This window comes from Gavialis gangeticus, unplaced genomic scaffold (assembly GCF_001723915.1).
Source record: "Gavialis gangeticus isolate Ggan-Ray unplaced genomic scaffold, GavGan_comp1, whole genome shotgun sequence".
In the NCBI taxonomy this organism is placed as follows: domain Eukaryota; kingdom Metazoa; phylum Chordata; order Crocodylia; family Gavialidae; genus Gavialis; species Gavialis gangeticus.
Window position 1 is genome coordinate 3,188,936 of NW_017728983.1, and position 10,651 is coordinate 3,199,586.

The window sequence follows — 10,651 nt, forward strand, 5'->3', positions numbered from 1 at the left end:
CAGAGGCAAACAACTTCCTCCTCCTTGAAACCCACAAAACTGCTGCTCTGTTCTGAGCTTATAAGCATGGATTTTTTTGCTGTTGTCCTAAGCATCCTCTTCACTTGAGTGAGAGTACAGCAGAAAGCTTATCGTTCTCTGTGTTTTTTTTAAAGCCACAGGGATATTTCCAGCCCTCTATAAATATTATTGGCACGTAGAATATACACACCCATGAATATGTTACAACTTCCTTCCTTCACCCCTCCCGACTGTGCATTTTTCTCTCCACTCACCTCGGCCAGTGCTGTAGTGCTGTAATTTATCACTGTACACTGCCTCTTTGCTGTAAGCACGCTTCCTGGGGAAAGAGTGGGGGGGGGAAGGAAAAAGCCTTGCTTGAGTAATGAATAAGTGGTGCATTATAATCTAGACCAGTCAGACCATCCACAAAGAGTCTGAGTCAATGGGTTTACCTGCAGTTTTGTGGAAAAATGATCATTACATACCCACGCCAACATGTGCACACACCTCAGTGTTGTGATCATACATCTGCATATATAGAGATACACACATGCATGGACACATCCCCCGCCCCCCGTTGCTATCTACCCACATCTATCTGAAAGTAGGAGACACAAAATGGTCAGTGTCCCTAACGAAAAGGATGATAGGACACAGAATAGACTGGAGCCTTGGAATCGGCACCCACATTTTGGCTTTCTCCTCTTCTAAGGGAGGAAGAAAGAGACAGGAAGCAATAGCACTCTGTCCATGTTGAAATCCCATTGTTCAAGTGAATTCCCTGATTAGACTCCTATAAATCTGATGCTGTCTCTATGGTTTGTGTTCACTTGAATGCAACACGCTTCCCCTTCTTGTTTCATGTCTCACTTCTCATTGTGTTTTCATAAAAACTCACTGAAATATTTATCACATGCTGAGAAATGCATGGTCTCATCTCTGACTGCAGCAGTTCTGCCTTGGGAATCTTGAGTGCAAGCTTCATGGTCATTTGTAAGCTGCTGTTTGCTAGGTGTCTACAGCTCACTCAGCTGTAGACAGTGCTTAATGGAAGGCTGCAGCCTCACGTGTTCTTACCCTTTAGTATCACAAGGATTCCTCATTTCTCCCCAACAATGTGCCTTGTAAGGGATTCTTTCATTGCATTCCCTATCATCTCTGAACCTTGGCATAGCTCCTATCATGTCTGCATGGGACTTCACATTAGACCAAGCAGAGCAGTGAATAATTCGTTCTCTGAACAGCCTTACCCCACTGCTTCTGTTTGTTGGTCAGAGGGGCCGCAAGAGCCAATGGCCCCTCCATGGAAACACTACCGCAGTGAGAATCCTCTCCCTCCCCACCCCCCTCAAAAAGAAACAAAACCCAGAGTGTAAAAATCATGCCTACCTGCTGCAGACAATTGAAATAGCCACCAGGGAGACAACGAAGACCACACCAGCTGCTGCAGACCCCGCAATGAGAGGCAATTGCTCTCTCAGCTCGGACTTGTAGTCATCTGTAAGGGGAAAAGGCTGTATAAGTTCCCCTCTGCCTATATCAGCCCTGATGAACTAAGAGTGGATTTCTTGGGGACTATTCTGTCACTCTCTTCCTCAGAAGTCCCTTAGTGTACAAGCTGGCTTCAACAGGACTAGCTACGGAGGAAGTCAGAGCCGCTACCCTTCCTTTCTTCTGATCGAGACAAAAAAATGGTTGAAGACTCCTAACTGTGCAGGGAAATCTTTAGTTAAAGGTGAAAGATTGATGCAATTTGACGAGAAACACTTGTGGGCTGGGAACAATGCCTGTGTTTGCAAACCATAGGTGAAGAGGATACAGCATTGGGCTTACCTGGTTCCTACATGGATTGCCAGGCCTGAATCACATGTGCTTCGGGTTTAAAAAGAGGTGAAACAAGTTCCATAGGTATAGAGAAACTGCATATTTTTTAATCTTGCCAAAAGCTGAAGGCTGCTCCTTCCTTGCCGGTGAGTTCTGTGAGCTGCTGTGATAGCTGCTCTGCCATGCTATATGCTGCCAGGATACAGGACAGCCCTCTGGCATCTCATGATGCCTGGCTTCCTGATACTTGATCCTGAGGTCCCTGGAGAAGGGGAGATGGGATGAGGACAACTGTTGTCCCTTCCTCTGCACTTGCTGCCAAGAGGGAGTTGACAATGGGCTTCAGAGGAGCTGGAAGAAGTCTGGGAGTGAGACACTATGGCAAGAGGAAGTGTCTAGCTGCAATTAGGTTGGGGGGGCTAACTCCTTTTAAGCTCTTTTGGCATCTCACCATCATCCTTCTTTTACCCAACAACTATGATCCGAAATCATGAAGCTCAGAGGGTTTAGATGCCTGTTCCCTGTCCTTCCTCCAGATCATCCTGAGGACATCAGCATGCTAGGAACGAGCAGAAAATGTCCTTTTAGGGAGTAATCTACCAAGTATCTATCAAGCAGACTCAAGAGCTTAAAAGAAGAGTTCTCCTGGAAACAGCTATTGAAATCCATGGAACACAGAAGTAGATGATATATTCAGCTGCAATGAAGAAGCTAATTTCCCTGGCCACACTCAAGGATGCTCCTAAAAATGTGCTGTCCACTGAGGGGCTCAGAGCATTTGAATGGATCCGCAGGGAAAAAAAATATCTGGGATCAAAATGCACTCACTGACTTTGCAGGAGGGGAAGAATTAAAACTAGGAGGGGGGATATGGAAAGAACATGTCACAGTCCAGAGCCTTGTGAAGGAGCTCAGTGTGAGCATCTGATTCTCATTTACATTAAGGCCTCTTTCCCCTGCATTTACACTTCATGTAAAACTTCTTTACACTTAAGATGCAAATAGGCCTAAGTGTAAGACTAACTGGTATAGTGAATGGAGCCCTGGATCTGGACTCCTGGGTCCTGGTCTGGACTCTGCTGCCAATGGAGAACTGCATAATGGTGCAGGACACTTGGGTTCTAAGTTTCTGGTACCCTCAGCAAGCCACTTCCAATCCCTGGGCCTCTGCTTCCCCTCTCATCCTTTGTCTGCTCACTGCAGCAAGGACTGTGTCTTTATATTCATGCAGGGCCCAGCACAGAATACAGCCCCAGTCTTGGTGGGGGCCTCTGGATGCTACACAACTATCACCAGCAGTCTCTTTTTTCCAAGAGAGACTCCCCAGCAGGTCTTGACAACAGCAGTCTCCAAGGGGTTAAAATTAAATCCATTCAAAAGGAAGTGGTTAGCACCCTTTTATCTTTAGTTTTCTTTTCTGCAGCTAATTACTAGTAAGCAGAATTATCTCTTGTCTGCTACTTCAATCGGGAGAAATTCGCATCTAACAATCAATTATTATTTAATAATCTAAAATATCCATTCTGATTACATTTCAACTAATCGCTTAGCTGAGGCACAATCTTCTCCTGGCTTCTCTAATCCTGAATATTCAAACCATTCTTTTTTCTCTCGTTTCTTTCCTTTCAGTTATTCTGTGTATTCTACTTTTTCCATATTCTGTTAGATGTTTGCCCGACACAAGTATACACCAAAGGAGGTAGCAGAAGGCTGGCAACTTCAGTTAGAGCAGGAAGAATGAAAAGCCTGTTGGAGAAGGGGGGGCGATTCTGTGGCTGACACACTTGCCTGAGATTTAGGTTTAACTCCCAGTTCTCCCACAGCCCCACTGTCTGACTCAGACCAATCAACTCATTCACGTGTGAGTGGATTTCACTTTGCCTCTCATAACCACTCTTCGTGGCAGGGACAGGTACCCAGAGAGGTGATGGATTCTCCATCCTTGGAGGTTTTTAGACCCAGCTGGACAAAGCCTTGGCTGGGATGATCTAGTTGGGGCTGGTCCTGCTCTGAGCAGGGGCTGGACTAGATGTGACCCCCTGAGGTCCCTTCCACCCTCATTGTCTATGATGCTATGACAGCTCCTACCAGGCATTTGTGTCTACTTTAATGCAGCACCAAAGCTGTTCGAAGCTTTGACTTGCTATAGCAATCCAAATAAAGAATTAACAGTTTTGACACAAGGGTCACACATAATTTGTTGGCTTTGTCTTTCCCAAGCAACAATGGCAGGGCTAGTTTTTACAGTGGCTTCTGTTTTTTGGAGCTAAACCTGTCTCTTTCAATACATTTCTTTATAGCACCTGAGACAATAGGACCCGGACGGGATTCTCTACCCACTTCCCCAATATACATTAAAAGCAATGGGTGGGGATATTCAAAAGTGACTGGAAAATGTACATACCCAGTTGCCAATAGATTTCAGTGAGGTACTCAGTCCTTTAGGCTCCTTTGAAAACTCCAGACAGAGCCAAAGGAGAGAAAAACAACTAACTATAAGTGTTTATAGGTGAAAGCTTCACATATATACATGTCAGACTACTGATTGCATGGTTTCACTGGAACAATATAGGTAAGCAGCAGCCATGGTGTGTAGGCCTGCAAGTCTATAGATTGGGGTGATAACAGACACCGCAAGTCAGGTCTTGAGCTGATGAAAATCAGTGTAGCTCCATTGATTTCAGTGGGGCAACCCGTGCTGAAATACTTTACTGGATTGGAAGAAGGGTCCTCAGTATTTTGCAGGACTGAGACCTAACTTTATTACTTGCTCAGAGGTCTGACTGGGCTGGGAAAAGTGCAAGAGAGGCTGCCTGGTGTGATTTCTGGCACCTACCATTTTTGGGCAGGACAGAAATAGCACAAGAGGAGGCTTTCTTCATCAATTCCAGCCCTTCTGCTTAGGAACAAGGGGAGCCCCATTTGACAAAGAGAAGTAATTTGCAAAGGCTGTTCTCTTCACAATTAAGTATATTATAATTTGGAGTGGGGGCGGGGGGCGGGAATTGATGCTGAAAAACTGTGATGGGCTGGAACAAAAAGAATAGACCCAAACATACATAGCCATTGGGAAACTTTGGGGAGTAAGGAGACTAAGGAGGGAACTTTATGAATTAGGCCTTTCTGTACAATGTACTGCATTAGAGCTAGGAAGTCAAACAGCTGCATTCAATAGTGGATTTCAGACCCATATGCCCTGAAGAGCTTTGGAATAGATTTAAAAAGGCTCCAGGGCCTGAGGAAAGTTTCTTGTCACTTCTTTTGTTGATCTGAAGCAGTTTGTTCATTTCTAATCATGGCCTACCAAATCTATAACTAACGGATCATTATACAGAGTAGGAGGGAGCAGATATGGAAAGGCTAGCTCCTTTTAAAACTCTCTTTTCTATTCTGGTCTCTGCATCTTTTATTGATGTTATTCAGAGAAGTGCAATAAAACTGATTAAAGGGCTGGAAGGATTGATTTATATGAGATTCAAAGAGCCGAATGCGGAAAGCTTGGTGAAATGAGAGCTAAGGAGCAGGGGGTGGGGGAGTCAGCACTATCTCTATGGATCTGGAGGGTGTCAGTGCCAAAAGCAAAGTGAACCAGACAAAGGGAGACCAGCAGAAGAAGTGGGATGGATGAGACTTAGACAGTGAAACAAAGACCTTCAAAGGAAATAATGGAAGCTCCACTGAAGGAGTGGTTAAAGCCAGTCTGCACGCAGACAGGAGGGTGGAGACAGCAATGCTGCAATGGCCAGGAGACACACAAGACAAGCTGACCTAATAGCTAGGAACACAGGTTCCCCCTGGGTTACTGACACTTGTCCCCAGCTATCTCAGGCAGTCATGTCAGAAATCCTTTTCATAAAAAAACACCCTCCACCTTAAAGCCTGTGAGGCTTTGTGCCCTATTGGAAGGCTGTTCCAGAATCTCCCTTCCCGAGAGCGCAACCTGTATTGCTGGGTTCAGTAGTGGTTACAGACCCGGCTGCCTCTGTCTCCACCTAAGTCTCAACCCTCCCCTCCTTCAGCATCACTTCCCAGCTTCTCTCTCCCTTTCTACTCCTTGTCCCAATCTCCTCTCCCCCCCCCAACCCCACCAATGCACTCAGGCCTGATTTCTTCCTTCTCTGCACTGCCGTCAGACTTCTTGCTGTCGGCCCTCCCATTTCTATGGATATGTAAACCCAATGGCAGGCAAACCATCACAGAACTTCTCCGTGCGTGCCCCAACCGCAGCATCAGCACTTCAGCTTGACAAACTTCCCCATTCACCCAGAACTGCCTCTTAGTGTCTCTCCTGGAACCAGGAGATGTGAGGCCAGGAAAGGGTTAATGCCCCTTTTTGGACCCACCCCCTCCTCCCTCACTGACAGGCCAAGGAGCAAAGCCAGGCAGGGTTGTGGGAGAGGCAAAAATGTAGCTAAATGGTGGGGGAGAAAACAGAGATAAGAGATTTAAAACAGATTACTCCTCCAGCTGGCGATTAATCAAACATCCCTGTAAATCACCTGGCTCTTGCCTCGCTGCCCCGCTGGGAGATGTGGTTTGGAGAGACAAGTTCATTTAATCCAATTACAGCTCAGAGCTTTAGCTCTAAATACAACTGCGCATTCTCTCATTTTTTTTTCTTTCTCTTTTCCCCCCTATCTCTCTGTCTTGCTCCTGAGGTGTTATTGCTACTCACTTACCATCCGTCAGCGTCTGGAAGCACATTTTCCCACTGTATTTCCCATAGCCAGCCACAGTCCGGGCTCGCACCTGGACCACGTACACCATCCCAGGCCTCAGCCCATCGATCCTGGCCGTATTGGTTTGACTCCGGGCCATGGATGAGTTGTACTCGTTGTGGTCCTTTGGGGAAGATTTAAAAAAAAAACCAACATGATGGTGTCAATCAAAGGGGATGGGGGAGGCAAGACAGCAAGTCTCCATAGTGAGCTTCCCAAGCAGGTAGCCTATGAATGCAACAGTGGTGACCCAGGGGTTGCACAGGACAGCAGTCAGGGATGCATTTCCACAGCGTAAGACTGATGCATTGAAGGAATGAGATTCCTGGAGCTAGAGAGCTCTGTCCCTGATCTCTCAGAAGCAAGGGAGAGCCCTGAAGGAACATGCATTGGATTGCACCATCCTAAATGCAGCAGGCACTTAGTCAATATAAACAGTGCTGTGGCAAAACTCATTGCAGGCCTAAGTGACATGGCCAAAGGGTCAGAGCTGCTTCAGGAAGGACAGTGCATGCACAAGCTGTCTCAGCTAGTGGTGGCAGATCTATATGATAAGATGACACCCACCTCTGCTTACACTCTGCCCTTTACTGCTCATTGCGTCTCAATGCTGGTACTAAATGCCCTCTCTATTGGCTTTCCTCATTTTTATCCACAGGCACTGGGACTGGGGGATGGATACCCAGGGTGGCTGGGGGTGGGGTCCCAGTGTTCTCAGCTGCTAAGTAGGGGTAATGTTGAGATGACACAAGGAATGCACACGCTTCACCACCTCTAATGCTGTTGACAAATTCAAGAGGATTGAAACAGCAACCACAGTGGAAAGGCCACCTGACTCTTACAGGATGATGCAACTTGGGAATGGGAGATATGGTTTGGTCAGATTTGACCTCAGGCTTCATCCAACCCTTATTTTTTCTATGGAGAAGCTCTCCATGGAGCTAGCCCCCCACCCTTTGTCTCTAAGTGCAATGTCACTGCAGGTGTCCAATGCAGCCTTGCTGAGCTCCCTTCAACCCCTACAAGCCTCTGTCTGCCCCTCCTCCACATTGCCATGACTCCACTGTGTCACTGGTTTGCTTCTAGCAGGTGGAACCTCAGGCTGCTTCTCCACTGGGCTTTAATGCACTGCCCCAGGCCAAACAGCATTTCCATCTAGTGCCATCAATGAGCTGAGTTCCTGCCTCCCTTACCTTGCTACTGGAAGGGAGAGGGAAAGACAGTGGCCTGCAACATCCAGCTCTGGAAGCTGAGCTATCCAAGGGGGTGTTGAGTGGCAAGATGTCCAGAGGAATCTCCTCAAAAGATATGCAGTTGGAAGGGGCAAAAAGGAAAGCTGGGGAGATCACCCAGATCAAAGGAGGAATGGGGATCTCTGGCTGAGTCCACTACAGAGACTGGCAGTTTTTTGCATGGGGCATGCACTTCTCAGCTTTATCTATCTGTCACATAGATAGGTCAAACAACCCTGGAAGGGATTTTTGACCACTGTACATCAGTATGGTTTGCATGGTGCAAACAGCCAGATGTAGGTGGAACTGTGGAGGCCGGCCCCACTGGGGAATAAGAACAATAGGAGGAAATGCAATAAAAGAACATTCAATGTCGGGGTGAAAAAATGTGTCTGAGGTCTAATGGTCCAGCCCTGAGGTAGAATTCCTTGCTCTGGAGCCATTTACACTAATGCACAACTCAGGAAACCAGGCTCATAAGGAAAGGCGATAACCTATCCAATCAGACATTCATGGCAAGCACTTTGCTGGGTTCAAAGCATTTACCGAGTGCCTAAGTGCTGCTGTGGCTGCTACTGCATGGCTAAAAAAGGTCGTTACAATGAAGATCTGTGAAAATATCACCTAGAACACGCCTGAGAGATTCGCTGTGAACAGGCGACGCTGCTTGCGGGGCTATTTTATATCATTAATGAATCACAACCAAATGAAGAAATCAATTAAAATCAGCAGAGGCTGGGCACCTTTGTAAAGCTCAGCCGTACTATATTTCTTTCCAAGGGACAGTGGCATGTTCCTGAAGTGACAGCCCGTGGGCAAAGTGCCATGACTGCCTCCGGCTCTGAGAGATCAGAAGAGCCTTTCTGCAGAAGTGATTAAGGAAAACAAGCCCCCAAGTGAGCAGTCACCTTGTAGTCTCCCATCCCATCTGCCCTTTCCATGGAGGTTGCAAAGTCATTGCCTCTGACCATGTGGAAGTGCAGTGCCTTGCACAACAGGACCCTGATAACAGTAGAGGGCATGAAACACTGCAACACCACCAATTGCTAAGGCATTTGCTGATGCTGTGAGTGCTAGCCTGTCACCTGGGGAGAAATTAGGTTCAGGCTGTCTGTCAGGATAAGGACGCACAGTTGTCTGAGAAATGTTGAGGTTTGATAGTGGCCTGTGGGTCCAGAGTGCTTGAGATGTGCAGCACCCTCCAGCACAGCAGTACAGCACAGGCTGGGACAGCAAGGGCTTGGCAGGACACAACCCAGGGACAAGACTTTGTGTTGGAGGAAACCTAAGCAGAACAAACCTGCAACAGATGCCAGACTGTATCAAGTGCGCATAAAAGCACAGGCCATGCAAATCCTTAAGCAACTCTTTATTACAACTGCCACTCTATGCAGCTCTCTATAGCTTTGTGTAGACTGGAGTCTGGGGTCCTGTTGCAGCATGGGACTGCTCAGCCTAGGGTAAGCCGAGGCCAAGAACATGCATTTTTGTCTTAAATGCCTGTAGCCTGTTCGTATTAGCATTCATGACCATGTTCAAGCATGCGGGGGGACCTGGCATTCATTTGTCTCCTAAATCCATCATTCACCTAAATTTCATCAAAAATCATTTGTGTGTCATCCTACCTATTTCACTATTCCCCACCCAACACCCAATGTACTCCCCAGGGCTGCACGTCAGCATACACATTGAAAGCCTTTCCACTGACTTCAATGCCCCTGGATCCTGCCCATGCTGAACAAGAAAAAAAAGCAGAGGTGGGTCAGAGCCTTGCATGTTCCCGCCCCGTCCCCTTCTTTCCCATGCTGTCATTCAAGCTTACGGTGGCTGGTCTTGAGCCCACAGTGCTGCTAATCTCGGGGGTGCAGATCCGGCTCACCTTCTCATAGTAACGGATCTCATAGTCCAGGATGATGCCGTTGGGCTGCTCCGGCTGAGGCCACGACAGCGTGATGCTCCTCATGGTGGCACTTACCTGGTGCATGATGGGCACAGTGGAGGGAGCTGTGAAGAAAGGAGAGAACAGGAAGTGCGAGAGAAGTGAAAATCAACCCAAAGGGGAAAGAAAATAGCATGCTCCGAAGAGAATGAAAATAAAATGTCAGGGAATTTTCCTAGGAAGGAGCAGAACAGGACAGGGAAAAGGGAGGAAACGGTGGGAGAAAAGTGAGATATTCAGAGAATATTGCAACTGGCTGCGCTATCAGCAAACATTTAAAGGGGCCACAAGACAATCTGAGGACAACAAACAGCAAGATGAACGTGGAGGAGACAGAAGGAGGGGAGATAAAGAAGTGCAGGCAGGGTCTTGCTGAGAAACACCCCAACAGTAAATTATGCATTTCTAAAAAATGAAAGGAATTACAAAGATCCTGAAAGAGCATTTTTTTTCCTGCAGTGCTACAAGTCAATGAAGCAGCCCCTGAAACTGAACTTGATCTCTGGTTTGTGGGGCCAGAAAATAAAATTCACAAACAGTCCAGCTCCCTTCCCCCTGGCTCAGCACCTCTCCCTTCACCTTAGCTGAAGGTAGCAAAAGAGATAAAGTTGGGAGGCTGAGACTAATGACAAATTATAAAAAGCAGCAGATCACGTTCAGGCAGAACAAGCTGCACTCTCCTATGGGAGGGTCAGGGCATCAAGCTGATTCTGGAATTGGAGGACCAAAGGTTGCTCTTGCTGAACAAATTGGGGGTGACTGGTGCCTCCTGAGTCTGGGGGGCACAATTTGTGGGCGGGCCTGCAGCTGGACCAAAAGGTCCATGTCCACTTGTATACTTCTGTGCAGCGGCTTAGCGCCCCCCCAACACACACACACACACACACACACACACACCATCCTGCCCGCCCACATGGGAAAAAAACTGCCCTGTC

At 47.3% G+C, this 10,651-nt stretch overlaps 1 protein-coding gene across 4 annotated transcripts in view; it reads right to left on the reverse strand.

Annotated features, from left to right (window-relative positions):
• The window catches only part of EPHB1 (EPH receptor B1), a 463,546-nt gene that overhangs the window by 105,504 nt on the left and 347,391 nt on the right, over positions 1 to 10,651 (reverse strand). For all 4 annotated transcript variants that reach the window (XM_019512860.1, XM_019512884.1, XM_019512876.1 and 1 more), the window contains 4 exons: positions 9,600 to 9,781; positions 6,507 to 6,669; positions 1,393 to 1,501; positions 276 to 340 (listed from right to left, as the gene is read on the reverse strand). In XM_019512860.1, the coding sequence (XP_019368405.1) occupies positions 276 to 340; positions 1,393 to 1,501; positions 6,507 to 6,669; positions 9,600 to 9,781 (519 nt within the window). The remainder of the gene's footprint in view (positions 1 to 275; positions 341 to 1,392; positions 1,502 to 6,506; positions 6,670 to 9,599; positions 9,782 to 10,651) is intronic.